Source organism: Tamandua tetradactyla, chromosome 2 (genome assembly GCF_023851605.1).
Source record: "Tamandua tetradactyla isolate mTamTet1 chromosome 2, mTamTet1.pri, whole genome shotgun sequence".
Taxonomy (NCBI): domain Eukaryota; kingdom Metazoa; phylum Chordata; class Mammalia; order Pilosa; family Myrmecophagidae; genus Tamandua; species Tamandua tetradactyla.
Window position 1 is genome coordinate 178,106,848 of NC_135328.1, and position 23,534 is coordinate 178,130,381.

The 23,534-nt window shown below is 35.6% G+C and overlaps 1 protein-coding gene across 2 annotated transcripts in view; it reads left to right on the plus strand.

Annotated features, from left to right (window-relative positions):
• The first annotated feature begins 4,942 nt into the window (after positions 1–4,942).
• Positions 4,943–23,534, plus strand: part of ZSWIM5 (zinc finger SWIM-type containing 5) — a 339,569-nt gene continuing 320,977 nt past the window's right edge. Inside the window, exon 1 of one of the 2 annotated variants that reach the window (XM_077149864.1) lies at positions 4,943–5,596. In XM_077149864.1, the coding sequence (XP_077005979.1) occupies positions 4,960–5,596 (637 nt within the window). In that variant the 5' untranslated portion in view covers positions 4,943–4,959. The remainder of the gene's footprint in view (positions 5,597–23,534) is intronic. The other variant, XM_077149865.1, reaches the window with a different exon arrangement.

Consider the following 23,534-nt stretch of genomic DNA (forward strand, 5'->3'; position numbering starts at 1 on the left):
CAAAAACATATAAAGTGTTGCTCAGTTTCACCAGTAACCAAAGAAAAATAGAAAACATTTCTTATGAATCAAGTAGTCACAAATTATTTTCTGACACTATGAAATATTGATGAGTATATGGGGAATATATACTCTCATTCAGTGCTGGTGAAAGTTGGTTGCAGTAGCTAAATTCTGAGATGGACTCAAGGGATCCTTGCATCTTCCTTGTGTTCATACTTTTGTAAAGTTTCCTCCCACACTGAATCAAGGTTGGCATGATAGAATAGAATACAAGGGAAGTGATGGTATGTGACTTCTGAGGTTTAGGTCATAAGAGGCAATAGAAAAGCTACCTTGGTTTATTTATTTATTTATATTACAGAAGTTGTAGGTTTACAAGAAAATCATGTGAAAGTATAGAGTTCCCATATACCTCCCCCCACGCACGCACACACAGTTTTCCCTATTAACACTTTGCATTAGTGTGGTAGCCTTGTCACAATTAATGAAACAATGTTATTATAATTATACTATTAACTATAGTCCGTGGCTTATATTAGGGTTCTCTGTTTTTGTTGTACAGCTCTTAAAATTCTAATAACATATACATAACCTAAAATTTCCTCTTTTAATCACATTCTAATATATAATTCAGTAGAGTTAATTATATTCACAATGTTGTACTACCATCAACCACCCATTATCAAAACTTCTTCATCACCCCAAACAGAAATTGTGTACCAATTAAGCATTAAGTCCCCATTCCCTATACCCCACTCCAACCCCTGGTAAGCTGTATTCTACTTTCTAACTCTATAAATTTGCTTATTCTAATTATTTCAAATGAGTGAGATCATGTATTAGTCCTTTTGTGTCTGGCTTATTTCACTTAATATCATGTCTTCAGGGTTTATTCATCTTGTATGTATCAGAACTTCATTCCTTCTTATATTTGAATAATATTCCATTGTTCATATATACCACATTTAGTTTATCCACTGATCTGTTGATAGTTACTTGGGTTGCTTTCATCTTTGGACAATTGTGAATAATGCCACTATGATCATCGATATGCAAATATCTGTTTGAGTCCCTGCTTGCACTTCTTTGGGTATACACCTAGAAGTGGGATTGCTGGGTGATTTAATTTCCTAGGCTGCTCAAAGAAAATACCATGAAATGGGTTGGCATAAAAAAGTGGGTAATTTATTTGCTTACAGTTTGAGGTCAGGAAAATGTCCAAATTCAGTCATCATCAAGATGATCCTTTCTTCCTGAAGACCGTCTAGTGCCTATCCTTGGCTCTTCTGTTACATGGCAAGGTACGAGGTAGCATCTGCTTGTCTCTCCCTTCTCTTCCAGGTTTTGTTGCTTTCAGCTTCTAGCTTCTGTCACTTTCTCTCTGTTTGTCTGAATTTCATTCTATTATAAAGGAGTTCAGTAATAGGATTACTCATCCTGAATGAGGTGGGTCACAGCTTAACTGAAGTAACCTTATCAAAAGGTCCTGGGTTTATACCTCTAGGAATGGATTAGATTTAAGAACATGTTTTTTGGGGGGTACTTACAGCTTCAACCCACTAGGCTGGGTCATTTGGTAATTTTTTAATGTAACTTTCTGAGGAACTGCCAAACTGTCTTCCACAGCAGCTGCACCATTTTACATTCCCAACATCAATGGATGAGTATTCCCACTTTTCCATATCTCTCTAACACTTGTTATTTTCCATTTTTAAAATAGCTGCCATTCTAATGGGTGTGAGATGATATCTCATTGTGGTTTTGATTTGGATTCCCCTAATGGCTAATGATGTTGAGCATTTTTTTCATGTGCATTTTGGCTATTTGTATATCTACGTTGGAGAAAATCTCTTCTGGTCTTTTGACCATGTTTTAATTGGGTTGCTTATTTTTTTTTTGTTATTGAATTGTAGGATTTCTTTTCATATTCTGGATAGTAAACCCTTAACAGATATGTGATTTCCAACTATTTTCTCCCATTCTGTAGGTGGTCTTTTTACTTTCATGATAAAGTCCTTTGATGCACAAAACTTTTTAATCTTGATGAAGTCCCATTTATTTATTTTTTATTTTGTTGCTCATGCTTTTAATGTAAAGTGGTAAAAACCATTGCCTAACACAAGGCCCTGGAGATACTTCCCTATGTTTTCTTTTAAGAGTTTTACAGTTTTGGTTATTACATTTAGGAATTTGATACATTTGGAGTTAATTTCTGTATATGGTATGAGGTAGGGGTCTACCTTCATTCTTTTGCATATGGATATCCAGTTTTCTCAGCACCGTTTGTTGAAGAGATTGTTCTTTCTCAATTGAGTGGCTTGGCACACTTGTCAAAAATAAATTGGCCATAGACATGAGGGTTATTTCTGAATTCTCAGTTCAGTTCCATTGGCCTATATGTGTGTCTTTGTGACAGTACCATGCTGTTTTGATTACTATAGTTTATCTACCTTGCTCTCTTGATTGCCATGCCTTGGGATACTTGAGCAGCCCAGTAGAGGCCTACCTACATGGATAGAAACTGAGGTCTCCTGCCAACAGCCAACTAACTTACCAGTCATGTGAGTGAGCTACTTTGGAAGAGGACCCTCCCAATTTTAGTAAGTGTTCAGATGATTGCAGCTTCATCCAACATCTGATTGCAACTTCATGAGAGATCCTGAGCCAGAATCATGCAGTCAGGCTGCTCCCAAATTCCTTACTTAGAAACCATGGGTGATAATAAATTACTGTCATTGTTCAAAACAACTTAGTTCTGTAGTAATTTATTAGCCAGCATTAGAAAACTAATACAGTGGCATGGCTACATTCATGGCATAGCTACATTCATAAGATAGAATATTTTACAGCACTTAAAAGGAATGAATGAGATGCTTATATATCAGTATGCACGGAAAAAAGCAAGGTGCCAGTATGGTGGTAGGCAGTATGATACCATTTAATTAAACAAAATATACACAAAACAATGTTTCATAGACATAGAGATGCAATTAAAAAAAAGACTCCAAGCTCAGGATGTAGTTGCTCCTGTGGATGCTATGTTTAAGGGTAAAAGTGGGGTTTAGCTGTATTAATTAATAATTACTAATTTTGGGTGGTGTGAGAATATGGATGTATGTTATGCTATTTTTGTATCTTTTCTGCATTGTTTAATGTCCTCAAAATAAAGAGCATGTAGTTAAATCATAACTCAGAAAGATTAAACTTAACTCAATAAATATATATAAGTAACATGTCTTTCTATATCTCAACCTCTATCGACTATATTCATCAGCAATTGATTAAGTCAGAGTAACATACTCAGTAATTCAAAAGCAAATATTTTTTGAGAATCTTCCATGAACAGGCATTATGGCAGGTGCTAGGAATACAGCCTTACACGAAAATGGTTCCTGCCTTTATATAAGTTCCAGGAAAGAAAAGAATGATGTGTTATGAAATCTACAAATGTGGTAACAGATTTAAGGAGGAGTAGGGATTATACCACTTCACAATATTCCATTTACTCTTTCAACAGATATTTATTGAGTACCTACTGCACTGAATAAGCACTTGATTTTATTTCTAATTCTTAAAACAGTTTTATGAACAGGCATTATTACTAGCTCCGATGAAACGGATTCATGATTAGCATAATGCAAGTAGCAAGTGTGATTCATACTCAATTCTTACTCATTAGCCTATGCTCTTTAAGCTGAGATTACAATAAAAAACAAAGCTTTATATAACACTCCATTTTAGAATAGTTTATTCTGAAGGGAGAACTCAACCGAAACTCTCTTAACATAGTTCTTGGAACACTTTAGAATTGTAGAAGTTAGCTTGTGAACACATGGGACATAATCTGAGCTTTCCTGACAGAGCAAAGAACTGTCAAAACTCTATATTGTTTATAGAAGATCAGTGATGGAGTTGCCATTCTTGAGCACCCAATACCTAGGCAAAGTTAAATGATAGTGAGGAAAAAAGACATGACCATTGCTCTCATGGAGTTTAAAGTCAGTTGGACAGTGAGACAGCAAAATAAAAAAAAAAATGCGTACAAGCTGTGACAAGTAATATAAAGTGAGGACAACATGAAAGACCTAATTTATACTGAAAGCAGGGCATCAGAGAATTCTACGAATAATCACACAAAGTGTTGCATTTCTTAGGATGCAAGGTGCTAAACCCTCCGAAACCCTACGAGGGCGCAGCCGCAGTGACTGTGAGATCTCTGCGTCCTATTGTCCCGCCAGGGGCTGATGCGACCCTGCGAGCTGGAGGAGAACCGCCGACTTAGTTACGTACATTTTTGTTGTTGTTGTTGCGTGAGGAAAATTTTCAGTATTTGGAGCCAAGAGATTTTCCATCACTCGGAACCAGGAGAATTTTAATCACTCGAACTTTCCGATTTTTTCCTAGTGGCTTCCTAGCATCTTTCTGCCAGATCCTCCGCTCGGCTGCGACAGCCTCCTGTCAGTCTACTCAGGAGCATGGTTTTCAGTCATCCCTCTCCTTGTGTCCCGCAAGCCCATTACTTCATGAAGACGGCTCCCAGGACGGTTTGCGGTCCTACCATTTCACTCCGTCACACAGTTCATACTTTTGCGGCGGGTTGGCAGGTGAACTAGAGACGCACCAGCTCGCAAGACTGCCCTGCGTCCCTCGTTCTTAAGCGGACGCCCGCCCAGCGCGAGCGCTCGGCATGCGTTTCAGGTTATTTGCGTCCGGCGCGCGCCGCGGGCCCGCGCTCGCTCCCGCTTCTCCTCGCGCCCGCGGCTGCCCGGACGGCGCGTGCCGCCTCACGCTAGTCCTCAGTCCGCCCCCGTCGGCCCTAGCGGCGCGCGCCCCGGCCGGGCCGAGGCTCTCCACTCCGGCCGGCCGGCTCCCGGGTTCACTTGCCCCGCCCCCCGGCGCCGCTGCTGGGCGCTTGCGCGTGGCGCGTGGCAGTGGCCGGGGTCTCCGCCGCAGCCGATGCCGGTACCGCCGCTGCCGCCTCGGTCAGTCAGTCAGTCCCCAGCAATGGCGGAAGGTGAGCAAGAGGAGCTGGCCTCTCTGCTGCCGGTCTCCCCGGCCAAGCGGCTGTGCTCGTGGCCCAGCCCGCAGGCTCAGCACCCTCGCGGATTGCCCGGGGCGGCCAGCGGCGGGGCGAGGGGCGTTGGCGGCAGCAGTCTGGCTCCCGGGGCCCGCCCCCATTTGCAGCCAGAGTCCTTGCTGGACTGCGCCGCCAAGACGGTGGCGGAAAAGTGGGCGTACGAGCGGGTGGAGGAGCGCTTCGAGCGGATCCCGGAGCCGGTGCAGCGCCGCATCGTCTACTGGTCTTTCCCGCGGAATGAGCGGGAGATCTGCATGTACTCCAGCTTTCAGTACCGGAGCGGCTCTGGTACAGCTGGTGGCGCCGCGGGCACTTCGCCGGTCGAGGAGGGGCCGCCGCCGCCGCCCCCCGGGGCCGCCGCTCCGGCCGGCTCCGCCCCCGGGGCCGCCACGGCTGGAGTGGCTCCTGGCCTAGGGGCTGGGGCCGGCGCGGCCGGCGGCAGCAGTGAAGGACTACCCTTCCGCCGGGGCATCCGCCTGCTGGACAGCGGCTCTGTGGAGAATGTGCTGCAAGTCGGTAGGTGCTTGCCCGGCTCCTCTCTGTTCTCCGGCCTCCTTCAGGTGCCTCCTCCCTGCCCGAGCCCAGGGCCGAGATCTCGGCTTTCTACCTAACTCCTGTTCCGCGCCAAAGGAAAAATAAGTCACATTAAAAAACTTTTTTCTCAACGTTTCATTCAGGTCCGCTCCCGCCTTCTTTCCTGCTACCTCTCTCACCCCATTCCTTTTTGTTTGAAGAGCGAAAAGATCTCTTTTCTCCTTTTTACTCCGCTGTCCGCACCAAAGGCAAAAAAGAATGGGAGGTATATGCCTGTTTGAATGAAATGTCAGAAATGCCTTTTTCTGATTTAAGTTTAAAGAGGAGAGAATTGTTAGTGAATATGGAGCAAGCGGTGTTACAGGGAATATTTGAGGGTCAGGCTGTCAAAGACAATCTGTAGTCCTAGGAGATTGAAGCTGAGTGTCACAATTAACTTTAAAATTGGAAACAACAACAACAAAATACTGTGCATCTCAGACAATTTCAATTGTCTATTTTAACATTTTGTTTTCTCCTGGTTCAGTGATGCTTGGGAATTCAGGCTGCGGACTAACAATAACAGAAGATGGAAATATGACAGCTTCTCATCTCCACACCCCCACCCAAGGAAAAAAAAAGCCACACAATCTGGAGTGGGGGTGGGGTCAGTCTTCCTTGTCAGCCTGGGATAAATCAAAAGGTGGCCACGTTGTTTATTTTTTTTCAAAAGCTTTTCGTTTAAAAAGCCTTCGTATTTGCTTTTGTTTTATCATTTTGTTTGTGAGAAGATGAAAAATGATTTCTTTTTCTTTTACTCCTTACTCGGAGCTTCTAGTCAGTTTGCAAATCTTATTGAACGTAAATACAGTGCTCCGGATTCGTGGATTGGTTAGGGAGAAAGAAAAAATTGACATTGTTTAACATTGACGTACTGTGTGGAAAATTAAAACTGATGATTTTCAATTTGAATGATTTTAGCATTCTGAAAGTGCCTATGTATCTTTGTGCATTTTATGTCCAGTGGACACTCATATTTATAGAAGAAAATATTAATTTTTGAAAGGAGTTGGAGGTTATTTTTGGAATTAGATAAGCAGAAACATGCAAATAAACATAAATCCCAAACATTTAACTCTTTTCCTCAGGTAAAACCAACATATTTTAAAATTATTTTCCTTTAAGAAGTAAACACCACATTATGGTGTTTTATATAAAGTAATATCTGTCGTTTATTGGGAATCACTGAATCCTGTGTTTTTATTAAAATAGTATGCTATAATTTGCTTTGCAAATTTAGAATGTAAATTTACCCTATGCCAGTGGATTGTGAAAGTTGTGTTTATTTATAAGAGGTTAGTCTTTTGTGTATTTGTATATAGTTTTGAAAGAATGAATTGAATCGCCAGTGTACAGTTCTAATACTGAGATACTGAAAACATGAAAAATGAACACGAGTCTGTAAACTTTACCTTCTCTATGAGTTTAGATCGGCTGACTTTTATTTTAAAGTTCTTGTTTAATATTTTTAATTGAAAAGGAAGTGGTCATTTTATAGTAAGATAAATTTGAAAGAATTTTCATATTTCAGGATTTTAATGAGGGAAAGAAGGAGGTTTTAGAGAATTCTGTTCTTAAAATGACTGTACTGAGAAATTCCAAGTGAAATCAGATTTTGTGAGTGATCCAGACCGTATTTAAATCAGTTTTTTTTTTTTAATAAGATGGTTGATGTGTTTATGTAGTGATGGGTTCTTATATGATAGCTTCTGGGACCTGAAGAAAAGACACATAAAAGTGTATTTTCTGATTCTCACTTTGGATTTCAAAGCTGAAGAGAGGAGAATGAATTAATCACTTTTAGGTAATGCTGTTTGCAAAATCATGAGCTCTGCAATCTTTAATTTTTTGTATGACCTTATTTATGCTAGGGAGTATAGAAGAGAAGGTATTCCATTCTATATCATTTTAACTTAGGTATCATTTTAACTTCTGTATCTTGGCATAAACTGCCTTTTAATGTAAAACTAGAGACTTATTCCTCATCTTCTAAATTAAAAATGTTATGTAGTCTAGATGATAGGTTTTATAACACTACTGCCAAGAGAAGAGTGAGAAAGTGATTTGTATATAGCAAGATAGTAATGGTGCTCTTCAGTTTATAACTTTACTTCAAACTCAGTTTAATTACTAAGTGGTACTCATTAAAAAGTCTACATATTCCTCACTGTTTCCAAGTCATACTTAGTTATAACCTCAGAATTACTGAAGGAAGGAAAGTAGGGGTATTTTTATAACATACTTTTTTTTTTTCTTTGGGATTTTCCTTTCTTTTTTTTTTTTTTTTTAGTTGAACTTTTTTTTTTATTAATTAAAAAAAGAATTAACAAAACAATTAGAAATCATTCCATTCTACATGTACAATCAGTAATTCTTAATAACATCACATAGTTGCATATTCATCATTTCTTAGTACATTTGCATCGATTTAGAAAAAGAAATAAAAAAATAAAAAGACAACAGAATAAGAATTAAAACATTAATAGAAAGAAAAAAAAAAAACCTATACCTCAAGGAGCTGAAATTTTTAATGGTAGAATTTCTAAAGAGCCCCAAATCATCCACAGACAAATCATTATATATTGAGAGAATTGTCTATATTTGCTGGTTCCTTTTCATCTCCTCCCATTCTTTCTCTCAGTCTCATAAACTCTAAAATTTTTGAATAATTTGAAATTTACACAAAAGATGCAAAGATAATACTGAGAGAACCCATTTACCTCACCCAGTTTCTCCTAATGTTAACCTCTTTCCTTACAATGGCACATTTGTCAAAACCAAGAAACCAACACTGGGACATGACTATAAGCTAAACTGCAGGTTTTATTGCAATTTCACCGTTTTTCCATAAATGACCTTTTCTGTTTGAGACAATCGAGGACACTACGTTGCATTTAGTCTGTTCTCTTTTCCAATCTAATAGGTTTTTCATGACCACAATTCCACAAAAGCAGCTCTTATCCTGGTCATCAGAGTCAGTGAACATCATGCTTCCACACCAGTAATGGTCTTTTCTCATTTTATCAACTTTCTTTGATACACTAGACCACTCCCTGCTTCTTCATATATATGTGGGGTGGGGGGGAGAAACTTTTTTTTTTATTGTGAAATATAACATACATACACTTTTTTAAGTGCTAACTTTCTAAGTACATTTTTTTTTTTAGTTTTTTTTTTTTATTAATTAAAAAAAGAATTAACAAAACAATTAGAAATCATTCCAATCTACATGTACAATCAGTAATTCTTAATAACATCACATAGTTGCATATTCATCATTTCTTAGTACATTTGCATCGATTTAGAAAAAGAAATAAAAAGACAACAGAATAAGAATTAAAACAATAATAGGAAGAAAAAAAAAACAAAAAAAAACAAAAACAAAAAACCTATGCCTCACATGCAGCTTCATTCAGTGTTTTTTATAACATACTTTTAAAGAGAAGATTCATAAACAGATATAAGTGAGAAAAAAAAAAGAGCAGAACACAACAGTTCTGAAGTAGAAAAAATTAAACAATTTTAAAAACTTGTACGAAAGAATAAGTATATTAAATTCTGTAATTTCTGATTGCTTTCCTCATAGATTCTGGTAGTGGGAAGTTAACGGACACTGTTTGAAAGCTAGTACTCTGTAGAAAACGTCAGAATCAGAACTAAAACTTTCCTGCCTGGAAATAAACAAATGGGAGAGCTATAGAAGTGTATTCAAAGGATACATTTCTTTCACATAGCAGTTCTGAATTGGAAGTATTGTTACTTTTAAAAGGGAAAAATAGCAAATTAGTCTTTTCATGGACAACTGTTAAGTTTGAAGCTGTGTGAATAGATTTACAGTCTGATCTCTTAGTATTATTAAAGTAATAGAGTTCAGATGTTTTAAGCATCTGCATTTCTAACCTGTTTAAGAAACCGATGGAAATAATAGTATAAACCTTGTGAAAATACTTATTCAAGAGTCTGCAAATGATATCAGAATAGGACAACTAAAACTCAATAATAATTATAAGATTTTGACCCTTTTTTGCTTTCCACCACATTTTAAATTAATTTCTTTGTATTTATTAAACTTAAAGGAGGTTTGTGTCTTCTCTTGGAAATCTGGATTGATTTAAGGAAAATAAGCTTTTAACAGTTTTTCTCTCTTGAAAAACTGAAATGTATTTATTGGGAAATTTAGATTTTTAAAAATTGGGTAAAGGCATGAAGATTCCTTCTGTGGTGGTTTTCTTAATTATATAACTATCCACGAATTTTCCGTATTTTCTAATAGGCGGCTTCAATGAAACCCCATATTTTTAGTCTACACATTTTCTAAGTAAAAGTATAATTTATCCTGGGATGCAAAGGACAATGTTATGTGGAAGAGGTATAATTACAAAGTCATTAATAATAATAATAATAAAATAGAGGTCCATTGCAAAGAAGTTATGAGCAACTTAAACTTCAAGTAGTAAGTTTATAATTATGAGCACTTGTAAATTATCAATAAATGTAAGTGTGAAATTTTTCTGTAGTATAATTTTTGTGAAATGTGGTAATAATTAGTATTAAAGTGGTAATAAGTATTACAATTGTTGGCTTTTATATATAATTTGTTTTAATCTCTAATATTTGTTTTGGGGAACAAAAGATATCCATACCTGAAAAGCTTTATAAAGCATAAGATATAAATTAGAATAGGAACTATCATAATAAAACTTTATGTGGGAATATTGCAGAATGTCAAAATTGGTGGCATTTTCTTAATGGGTTTTGTATTGATTTTGCAACTATCCTGTTTGAAATTATTTCAAAATAAAAGGTTTAAGGAAAAAAACTTCACATAGGGAAAAGTGACTATTTATATTTAAGATATTTCAGCTCAGAAAGCAGCTATATATTTTTTGCATGGGCAGGCACTGGGAATTGAACCCGGGTCTCCAGCATGGCAGATGAGAACTCTGCCTGCTGAGCCACTGTGGCTGACCCAGGCAACTGCGTTTAAGGGATAAGTGGCAATGTTTTTTTTTTTTTTAACTTTTAAAATTGTATAATATAGCATATATACAAAGCAAAGCAAGAAAAAAGCAATAGTTTTCAAAGCACTCTTCAACGCATAGTTACTGGACAGATCCCAGAGTTTGTCATGGGCTACCATACCGTCCTCTCAGATTTTCCCTTTTAGCGCCTCCAGAATATCGGAGACTCGAAGGAATAAATATTTTTTTATCATCACAATCGACTTTCTTCTTTGTTGTGAAAAATAACATATATACCAAAAAGCAATACATTTGAAAGCACATCACAACAATTAGTTGTAGAACAGACTTCAGAGTTTGGTATGTGTTAACAGTTCCACAATTTTAGGTTTTACTTCTAACTGCTCTAAGATACTGGAGGCTAGAAGAAGTATCAGTTTAATGATTCAGCAGTCATATTCGTTTGTTAAGCCCTATTTCTCTGTATAATTCTACCACCTTGCTCTTTCTATCCCACTTTTTAGGGGTACTTGGGCTATGGCCATTCTAATTTTTTCATGGGCAACATTTTTTTTAGTGAGGAAACTTAAGTTTTAAATCCTTTTTTTAATTAATTAATTTAATTTTAAAACATAACAAACGAACATTCTTACCATATGATCATTCCATTCTAGAAATATAATCAATAACTCACAATATCATCACATAGTTATATATTCATTATCATGATCATTTCTTAGAACATTTGCATCAATTCAGAAAGAAATAAAAAGAAAAAAGAAAAAAATTCATACAACCCATACCTCTTACCCGTCTCTTTCATTGATCACTAGCATTTCAATCTACTAAATTTATTTTAACATTTGTATCCCTATTATTTATTTATTTTTAATCCATATGTTTTACTCATCTGTCGATAAGGTAGACAAAAGGAGCATCAGACACAAGGTTTTCACAATCACAGAGTCATATTGAGAAAGCTGTATCATTATAAAATCATCTTCAAGAAACATGGCTACTGGAACACAGCTCTACATTTTCAGGCAGTTCCCTCCAGCCTCTCCATTACACTTTAACTAAAAAGGTGATATCTACTTAATGCATAAGAATAACCTATAGGATAACCTTTTGACTCTGTTTGGAATCTCTCAGCCATTGACCCTTTATTTTGTCTTATTTCACTCTTCCCCCTTTTGGTCAAGAATGTTTTCTCAATCCCTGGGTGCTGAGTCCCAGCTCATTCTAGGATTTCTGTCCCATGTTACCAGGAAGGTCCACACCCCTGGGAGTCATGTCCCACGTAGAGAGGGGGAGGGGAGTGAGTTTGCTTGTTGTGTTGGCTGAGAGGGAGAGGCCACATCTGAGCAACAAAAGAGGTTCTCTGGGGGTGACTCTTAGGCCTAATTTTAAGAAGGCTTAGCCTATCCTTTGTGGGGTTAAGTTTCATATGAACAAACCCCAAGATTGAGGGCTTGACCTGTTGCTTTGGTTGTCCCTACTGCTTGTGAGAATATCAGGAATTCTCCACATGCAAAAGTTGAATTTTCTCCGTTTTTCACCATTCCCCCAAGGGGACATTGCAAATACCTTTTAATTCACTGTTCAAATCCTCTGGGATTTATCAAGCCTTTACTCTGGATAAACCTACAAGATCTCATGCCCTGCTCAAGGTTCCATGTTCTTACGGTGTTCAATTAAACTGTCCACATAAGTTGTATTAGGAAATGCATTAGTCAAAATATAAATTTTGTACCAAATAAACATTAAATCCTTTTTGAAGCAATAAATTATTTTTTAAGGAATAAATTACTTCCCTCCTGTGGCCCTGCTGCTTGCGTCTTCCACTTCAACACTCACCACACACAATATCTTAATGGTCAATAAATGTTTGTTGAAAGAATGAGTAAGCATGAAATCCTCAGTTGTGTAAAACTAAAAGAAAAAAAGAAAGACAACCTGAATTTTTAGTAAGAGTGTACTATTGGAAGATATGGGGAAAATTCAAGACTTGTACATATATTAAACTGATAGCATTAAGTAGTATGAGTATTACAAAATGTATATATCTTCTATGTTAACCATCTGTTTTGTGTGGAGAATGGTATTTTATCATTTTTTTTTAAATAAAGCTTTAAATAAATTCTTAAAACGTGGCTTTCTCAGCTTTAAAATCCAGATTTTAAAAATTTCAAAGATAATGGATAAGCTTAAGATAGTGGATTTTATTCTAGAGGGTCTCTGTTTTAGGAATACTAATATTATTCAAATAGATATTTGAATTTTGAAGTGAAAGGGCTGGAAATTTGTATATGCCTATGTTAAACAATTTCATTTCTCTTATTTTCAGAGATAGCTATTAAAAATCAAGGCATTAACCACTTTCATCCTATTATGGTGGCGGTTACACAAATCTGTGCATGTTTTACAATGTTTAAGACTATACTCTACAAAATGTCAATTAAAAAAATTTTTATTAATAAAACCAATCAACATACAATATGAACATTCTTTTTTTCATCACATAGTTGTATATTCATCATTATGATCATTTCTTAGAACATTTGCATCAATTCAGAAAAAAGAAATAAAAAGAAAACAGAAAAAAAATTCATACATACCATACCCGTTACCCCTCTCTTTCATTGATCACTAGCATTTCAATCTGCTAAATTTACTTTAACATTTGTTCCCCCTATTATTTATTTATTTTTAATCCATATGTTTTGCTCATCTGTCCGTGGGGTAAATAAAAGAAGCATCAGACACAAGGTTTTCACAATCACAGAGTCACATTGTGAAAGCTATATCATTATACAATCATCTTCAAGAAACATGGCTACTAGAACACAGCTCTGCATTTTCAGGCAGTTCCCTCCAGCCTCTCTGTTACGCCTTCACTAAAAAGGTGATATCTCTTTAATGCATACAAATAACCTCCAGAATAACCTCTTGACTCTGTTTGGAATCTCTCAGCCATCGACACTTTATTTTGTCTCATTTCTCTCTTCCCCCTTTTGGTCAGGAAGGTTTTCTCAGTCTCTTGGTACTGAGTCCCAGCTCATTGTAGGATTTCGCACTTTGCCAGAAAGGTCCACACCCCTGGGAGTCATGTCCCACGTAGAGAGGGGGAGGGCAGTGAGTTTGCTTGTTGTGTTGGCTGAGAGAGAGAAGCCACATCTGAGCAACAAAAGAGGCTCTCTTGGGGGTGACTCGTAGGCCTAATTTTAAGTAGGCTTAGCCTATCCTTTGTGGGGTTAAGTTTCATATGAACAAACCCCAAGACTGGGGGCTCAGCCTATTGCTTTGGTTGTCCCTACTGCTTGTGAGAATATCAAGAATTCTCCACTTGGGGAAGTTGAATTTCCCCCCTTTCTCACCATTACCCCAAGGGGACTTTGCAAATACTTTTTATTCACTGTTCAAATCCTTCTGGGGTTTATCGAGGTATCACTCTGGACAAGTCTACAAAATCTCATGCCCTATGTAAGGTTCTATGTACTTATGGTGTTCAGTTAAGCTGTCCACATAAGTTATAATAGGAAATGCACTACTAAAAATATAAATTTTGTACCAAATAAATATTTTTTGCTTTAGTCTCACACATAAGTTGAAGTTTTAAAATATGAATTATCATCTATTTTCAACACCCTGCATTATTGACATTCCTTTGTTCTTCCTCATGCAAAACATTTAAAAATTTGTACATTTAGTCACTATCATTATACACTCTAGGCATCCCTAGATTATACCATCTCAGTCTTTATTGTATATCTTTCCTTCTGATTTTATTTGTGCCCCCAGGCCTCCTCCCTCTATCATTCTCACATTCAACTTCATTCAGTGTTCTAACACAAAATGCCAATTTATTATATGATAATTTAGAAAATATTTTTTTAAGAAAGTCAAGGCATTAAATGTAAGCCAGGAAATTATGTATAGGAGAGATATAGAAAATGCTTCCCATACTTGTTTCTTGTTGCCTTAGAGTTTCATGTTAATTTTATCTTTTTTTTTTTTTTACATGGGCGGGCACCGGGAATGGAACCCGGATCCTCTGGCATGGCAAGCAAGCATTCTTGCCTGCTGAGCCACCGTGGCCTGCCCTCATGTTAATTTTAAACTTTTTAAAAATTGGGTATGACTTAAATTTAGATGCATGATTGATTGTATTTTTAATATGTGTGGAAGTTTTTGGACAAGCAAGTCGTTATTTAAAGGTTAAACCTATTATCATCCCTGATAAAAAAATGATAATCTTGCAATACAACATTTTGGGTATACAGGCATTGATGAACAGATTACTATGGGATATTTATTTTGATTGTATACAATTTGTAACCCTGTCTAGAAATGGGTAACCATGAAAGCATATGAACCATGTCTTAATGTCTTTGTTTCCAATCTCTAAATTAATATGGTTTAGAATTAGAGACTAGAAATAAATTTTAATCCATTACAGTTTATTTTTATATGAATTTTCTATCTTGTGGTTTATTTATAGGCTCATTTCTTGCCTGATATAGGTGACATGCTTCTTGGTTACTTTCAGCCTTTCATCAAGTTGATAGAGCAAGAAAGTTAAACTCATTTTAATATTAGCTTTAACATTACATTTAGTCATATATTAAATTGCTCTATGATACTTTTGATAAGGATGTATATAGCCAACTCACGAATTTTTGCTGGCATGGGCAGGCACTGGGAATCGAACCTGGGTCTCTGGCATGGCAGCAACTGATTAATTTTTGATTTTCGATATAACTGCTCTTCCCCTTAGAATGTATAATTTGATATGCAAATTTGGTTGGTACTTTGTAAATGTTTGTTGAGTGAATAAGTTCCTTGTCAAATAATTTTTTTATATTTATGTAGTATTGGCCCATCTCTTCATTGATTTACATATGATTGAAACCAAGTAGATATACTTGCATTTCTGGCTTAATTTCTGGATGGTTCTCAGTTTTTAAACTTAAAAAATCTGCATAGATAAAAAAATACCCTTAAAGCCTAATATTAAATGTTTATTTAACATTCATTGTACAAACATTTCATTACTTGTTTTGTATTAGGCTCCATAAATAATTGTTTACCTGTATTTTGGTGGAAATCTTTCCAAAATTCTTCATGCTTTCCTACATTAGAATACTGTCTTATTTTGCAAGGACTGCTGTAACAAAGTATCACAGACTTGTTGGCTTAAACAACGGGAATTTATTGTCTCATTTATTATGAGACAATAAATAAATGGAGGCTAGAAGTTCAAAATCAAGGTGTAGACAGGATGTTTTCTCTAAAGTCTGTAGCATTCTGGTGGTAAGTTGCTGACAATCCATAATTCAGTCTCTACTTTCATCACATGGCCATCTATCTCTTTCTGTCTCCTATCATGTTCAAATTTCCTCTGCTTGTAAGCACTCCAGTCACATTGGACTAAGACCCACCTGATTCTAATTTGTCCTCACCTTAACTAATAACGTGGTCAGAGAGCCTGTTTACACAAAGGTTTACACGTACATACAGGACTGGAGGCTAGGACTTGAAGATGTCTTTGTGGGAGACTTGATTCAATTCCTAGCGAATAAAAACCCAGGTTGAACGCCAAAGAGTAAGCTTCTCATGATTGTGTTATGTTATCATCTTAATGTAGGTGGGAGTTATAAACTGAGTAGGTACTTAACTCTAGGAGATTATCTGAAACCTACTTTTGAAAAGTTCTCTGTATATATGTTTTTTTGTCATTTGCTTGTTTCTCATTATAAAGGAATGATGAATGTGTTATGTAGGCCAATATAACATTGTTATCTTCTTAAAAAAACAGGCTATTGAATCCAAAGATGCAGTTTTCTTCTCCTTAGTGGTTTTCTTGCCTTAAAACAATTGTTTGTATGCTTGTTATCATCAATCATTAGGGAAATTCAAATTAATACACAATGAGATACCACTATACACACACTAGAATGGCTAAAAAAACAAAAGAATAACAGTATGTTAAGTGCTAATAAGGACATGGAGCAACTGGAACTCATGTTGCTGGTGGGAATACAAAATGGCTCAGCCATTTTGGAAAACAGTTTGATAGTTTCTTGTATATCATACGCTTAATCATAAGACGCAGCAATCCCACTCCTAGCTATTTAGTTCAGGGAAATGAAAGGATATATTATACCTGTACTTTACTGTACATAGCTTTACTTATAATAGCCACAAACTGGAAGCAACCCAAATGCCTATCAGTAGGTGAATGGATAAAGAAATAGTTGTTTATCCATATATGGAATACTAATCAGCAATAAAAAACCTGATAGCTCAACAACATGGATGAATCTTAGAAGTGTTATGCTAAACAAAGGAAGCTAGGCAGAAAAGACTACATATAATGCATTCTATTTGTATGAAATTCTAGAAAACCCAAAGCTCTAGTTGACGAAAAATAGATCAGTGGTTGCTGTGGGTGAGGGGTATTGGGTGGGAGTGAGGGAATTTTTTTGAGTGATGGAAATTTTCTGTATGATGATGTGGTAGTGATTACATGATTTTTATCCATTTGTCAAAACTTATTTTTTTATGCTTAATATAGCTAAAGTTTATTGAATGTAAGTTATACATAAAAATTTAATTTTAAAGAACAGGACAATAATTCCCAATTTTGGTTTCACCTTAAAATCACCTGGGGAGCTTTTCAAAAATGGTAATGTTTAGGCCTCATTCCAAATTAATTGAATCAGAATCTGGAGAATAAGGATCAAACTTCAGAAGTAAAAAAACAAAAAACTCCCCAGGTCGTTTTATGTTCAGTGAAGGTTGAGGAATACTTATCTTGATCTTGATTTAGAGAAAGGATCACCATTATTATATTATCAATTTTTTTTTTGTGTGGGGGCGCATGGGCAGGCTCTGGGAATTGAACTGATCCTTCAGCACGGCAAGGAAAATTCTGCCACTGAGCCACCGTTGCCTGCCCATTATCAACGTTTTTAAACTCGTTCTTGGCAAGGAAAACATTATGTATTTTTTACTAGACCATGTTAACTTTCTTTCCTACTTCAATCCAGTTTTTTTTTTTACCTTATTTGTTTATGGATCTCAAGGAGAATTATCTTACCATTTAAAGAATGTGTGCCTCTATCTTTTGGAAAGGTCTCACTCCAAAGTGTATAAATCCTTTGTCATTGTCACCCATCATCCAAAGAACCTTATATAATGTAACCCCAGGGTATAAATTTCTTCATGTTTATTCACTCACTCAGTCATAAAACTTAACATTTGACTTTTTTATGTTCTGTGAAAAATACAGTATAATTCCTGTATTTAAGGAGTACACAGGGTAGTGTGAATGCATGTGTAAAATAGCATTTAACACAATGTTTTGTATTAATAGAGGTAGTTACTATGTGGACAAAGTAGGGAAATGGGGAAAGCAGGGTATTTTACTCTCATTTGATATCATTTGAATAGTTAGAAATATTGAAATTATATCTAATATTACAATAAAGATTGAAAACACTAATAACTGCTTATGTTAGATTAACCTCTCATGAAATTCCTTCTGTATTAGTATTTGACATATGCTATAATACCCTAGTTCATTGTTCATTCAGAAGTACCATAACATTGGCAAGCAGGAAGATGCCAAAGATGTTACTAGATATTAATCCTTTTTTTACAGAATAAACTTTATGGATTTCTGTCTTTAAAATATCTTTGTTATCTTTAGATAATCCTGTTTTAAAATTGTTGCCTCTTTGTAGGTACAAAAATATGATGGATCTCATCAGCAAAATAGATTTTTGATTATCCATTCATTCTGTGGTCTGCAAACAACAGGAAAATGTATTGTGTCTTTGAAAACCTTGGAGATGATGTATTTTTTCCAGTTTATTCAAGGTTTTATCGAATGGAAGATTGTGACATTAATACATTCAAGAAAGCCAACCTTATCGTTTTTTGCTTAAATCTATCAACACCTGATACTCTGACATTACTGGCAAGCGTCACCAACATACATTGATGTTATTAGGAATATAAAATCTTTACTCATGTTTTGGCTCTCTATCCTGCAAAAACTCTTAATCTCGCTAATCTTTTATCTCACTCCATATTATATTATACATTATCACATATGTGCAGGGACTGTGGAGCAGATAGCCTTTGGCTTCTGGTTCCTCAGTATGTCTTCTCACTATGTCTCAATTTTTTCAACCTTAAGGACGAGGTGATGTCATCTGCTTCATAGGATTATTTTGCAGATTAAATATGTAAAGCACTTAGAACAGGGCCTCGCACATAATAAATGTCATGTAAATATTCACTAATATTTATAGCATTTACTAAAATTGTTGAAAGAATATTCTATGCCCTATGATTACTTTCCAGAAAGCTACAACCTCCAGATGGCTTCCTAGGCCAGAGAAGTCCTGAAACCCAGAGGGGCCAGCCTCTCTAGAATATATCAGCTAGTTCCATCCCCTTATCACATATTGACAGCTCTTTCCAATGTGAAAAAGTTAGAATGGGCATAGTCCAAATACCCCTAGAAGTTGGAAGAAAGAAGAAAGGAGAAGGTGGAGTTATGACATTGAAGGTAGCATTTAACCAATGAGTATGACTGCTGAATCATTATATTGATGTTTCTTTTAGTCTCTGGTGTCTTGGATTAGCTAGAAGGGAAAACCCCAGGTTGTGGAACTGTAACCCATACCAAACTCTGAAATCTGTTCTATAACTAATTGTTTAGGTGTTCTTTGAGGTTTGCTGCTTTTTTGTATATATGTAATTTTTTCACAATAAAAAAATTTAAAAGGAAAGAATATTCTGTATTTTTTACCTTCCCTTCTTCACCCTTCACTCCACCTCAGAAGCCTTTGCGATCTGACTTGTGTTCAATGACTATATTAAAATTGATCTCTTAAATGTCACCAGTGACCTGGTAATTGCCAAACACAGTATCTTTTTTCCAGTTCTCATCCTTCATGACCTTTCCATAGCATTTTCTGTAGTCTATTGCACCTTCCTCTTGAAAGTCTCCTTCCTAGATTTTTGCTTTACTTTACCATTCTGGTTTTCTTTCTATCTTCATTCTTTTCTCCTCCCCTACTCCACCCAAGTAGTCTGTGCCTACTTCTCCCAAGCTTTCTAATTTAGCAATCTCATTTATTTCTACTGCTTCAGTTATTGTTTTATAAGCATAATATAGCATGGTGTAATATAATGGTTTAAATTGCTTAAAGCAACTGGACTCTCATTTTCAGATGATCTTAGATGGAATTTTAGTTTATGCAGAAGATAAAATCCGAGCTGTTTTGGGGACTAGGGTGGGGCCCAGAACTACATCAGCATGGCCAGCTGTTTCTTCCCTTTGAAACCATGAAGCACTTCCAAATAATCTTAATGTTTAGGATTCGTAGTTAGGAGATCTTTCTTGTTTTTTTCAGCTATAAAAGCCTCAGTACTTTTGTGAGATTCAAAATAAGCTAATATATGTGAAAGAATGTTGTAAATGTCACTATATAATATGCAAATATGCATTTTTTGCTCCCCCCTCTAGAATTCATGATCAGCATGTATCAGTCTACTAGGTATTTCTAAATGGATACCCTTCTAGTCACTCAGACTCAACATGTATGAAATGAAACGAACATCTTCTTTAAAAATATTCCCCTTTTTCTGACTTCCTTTTAAGTTGATGACAGCATCATTATGTTTCTAATTTCCCAGGCTTAAAGTTCAGGTGTTATCTTCTGCATCTTTTATTATACACAATTATCAATGCTGATTATTATAGTTCTTTATCAATGCACATATGTGATGTGGAAAGAGGACTGGATTGGGATATAAATGAATGTGTCCTGGCCTTAGCTTGTCATTATTGGCTCTGTGACTTACTCTTTTAAAGCCTTATTTTCTGTATCTATAAATTGAAGCAGGGATTGAGCCACATGATCCCTCAGGGCCTTTCCAGTTCTCTTGCAAATAGTTGTCGCATTCTGTTTTTGTATCTTAAAGTTCTGTTATAGTACCTGGTACATAGTAGGTGTTCAGTAAATATTTGTGAAGTGAACAAATGCTCCCTCCTTTGTTTTATGAGATGACAATCACATAAAATGAAATTTGCCATTTTAAACACAATTCAGTGATTTTTAGTGTGTTTACAATGATTTTTTATATAAATGGAATCATACAATATGTGGGCTTTTATGTCTGACTTCTTTCACTTAGCATAAGGTTTTCCATGTTCATTGAGTTGTAATATGTAACAGTATTTTATTCCCTTTTATGCCTAAGTAACATTCCATTGTAAGGATATACTTTGGGGGGAGGTATACATTCATTAGTTGATGGATATTTGAGTTGTTTCTACTTTTTGACTTATATGAGTAATGTTGCTGTGAACATATTGTTCCAGTTTGCTAACTGCTGGAATGCAGTATACCAGAAATGGAATGACTTTTAAAAAAGGGAATTTAATAAGTTGCTAGTTTACAGTTCTAAGGCCAAGAAAATGTCCCAATTAAAACAAGTCTACAGAAATATCCAATCTAAGGCATCCAGGGAAAGATACCTTGATTCAAGAAGGCCAGTGCAGTTCAGAGTTTCTCTCTCATCTGGAAAGGCACATGGTGAACATGGTCAGGGTTCCTCTCTCATCTGGAAGGGCACATGGTGAACACGGTGTCATCTGCTATCTTCTCCTGGCTTCCTGTTTCATGACGCTCCCTGGGAGGCATTTTCCTTCTTCATCTCCAAAGGTCGCTGGCTGGTGGACTCTGCTTCATGTGGTTATGTCATTCTGCTCTGCTCTCTCTGAATCTCCTTCATACTCCAAAATGTTTCCTCTTTTATAGGACTCCAGAAACTTATCAAGACCCACCCAAATGGGTGGAGACATGTCATCACCTAATCCAGTTTAACAACCACTCTTATTTAAATCACATCTCCAGGGATATGATCTGATTACAGTTTCAAACATACAGTATTGAATAGGGATTATTCTGCTTTTATGAAATGAAATTTTGATTAAAACGTGGCTTTTCTAGGGGACATACATCTTTTCAAACCAGCACACATATGTAAACAAGTTTTTGTATGGATATATGTTTTCATTTCTCTTGAGTATATACCAAGAAGTGCAATTTGCTAGATCATGTGGTAACTCTATGCTTAACTTTTAGAGAAACTAACAAAGTATTTTCCAAAATGTCTATGCCACTTTACATTCCTACCAGCAATATATGAAGGTTCTAATTTCTTCACATCCTCACCAATATTTATTATTTTCCATTTTTTAATTATAACCATTCTAATGGTTTTGAAGTTGTGTCTTGTGTTTTTCATCTAATTCAGTTTAATAAAATTAATTTACTCATTCAAAATTTCTATAAATAGTGGTCTAATAGTGAGTATAAATTGAGATAGTTTTACAGAATTTAAAAAATTTTGGCTGAAAAAGTTGGGATTGAATCGAGGTTTGTAAAAAGTATATAGATACTTAAAATTACAGAAGTAATACGAATGCTGGTTAGGTAAAAAACCTATTTGTAGAAAATTTCTTAGTTTTTTTCTTATTTCATAATTACATTGATATATTTTGTCTTTATGAGTGTAGTAGTATTTTTGTAAGCCTCATAAATCTGAACTTTTCAGGCTAATGCTCATTGTGGTTTTGATTTGCATTTCCCTAATGGCTAATGCTGAGCATCTTTTCATGTCATTAGCTATTTGCATATATTTTTGGACAAATGTCTATTCCTTTGCTCATTTTTAAACTGGGTTATTTGACTTTAGTTATTGAGTTGTAAGAGTTTTTATATATTCTATATATTTATATGTTCTAATACAAATTCTTTATCAGGTAAGACTTGCATATATATTTTTCCATTTTATGGGTTGTCTTTTCACTTTCTTTATAGCATCCTTTTTTTTTTTTTTTTTGGATACGTGGTCCAGGAATCAAACCTGGATCTCCCAGATGGAAGGTGAGCATTCTGCTCGTGCACCCTTTATAGCATTTTTTATGCACAAATGTTTTTAATTTTGTTGCAGCTCAACTTCTTTCTTTTTTTCTTTGTTGCTTATGCTTTTGATGTCACATTAAATAAATCATTGCCTAATCCAAAGCCACAGAAATTTACACTGTTACTGTCTTAGAGTTTTATCATTTGAGATCTTACATTTAGATCTTTGATCCATCTTGAGTTAATTTTTGTATATGGTGTGAAAAAGAGGTACAGTTTCATTCTTTTGCATGCAGCTTTCCAGTTGTCCCAGCATTATTTGTTGAAAAGACTATTCTTTCCTCATTGAATTGTCTTGGCACCCTTGTCAATAATAAATTGGCCACAAATGTAAGGGTTTATTTCTGGAATCTCAATTCTGTTCCATTGATTTATATGTCTATCCTATGCCAGTACCGCACTATTTTGATTATTATAGCTATGTAGTAAGTTTTGAAAGCAGAAAGTGTGGGTCCTCCAACTTTGATCTTTTTCAAAATTGTTTTGGTTATTTGGGATCCCATATATTTCTATATGGATTTTAGAATTAGCTTGTCCATTTCTGCAAAAATGGCAATTGGAAGGTTTCTAGGGATTTCAGATCAATATAGAAAATATTGTCATCTTAAATCCATGAATACAGAATGTCTTTCTATTTATTGCACATTTAGTTCTTTAATTTCTTTCAACAATGTTTTGTAATTTCAGTATACAAGTCTTGAAATTCCTTAGTTAAATTTATTCCTAAGTATTTTGTTCTTGATATTATTGTAAATGGAATTATTTTTAAATTTCCTTTTCAGATTGTTCATTGCTCATGTATAGAAATACAACTGATATTTGTATGTTGATCTTATATTCTGTAACTTTACTGCACTCATTATTAGCTCTGAGGGTTTCTATGCATTCATTAGACTTTTCTAAAAGTAC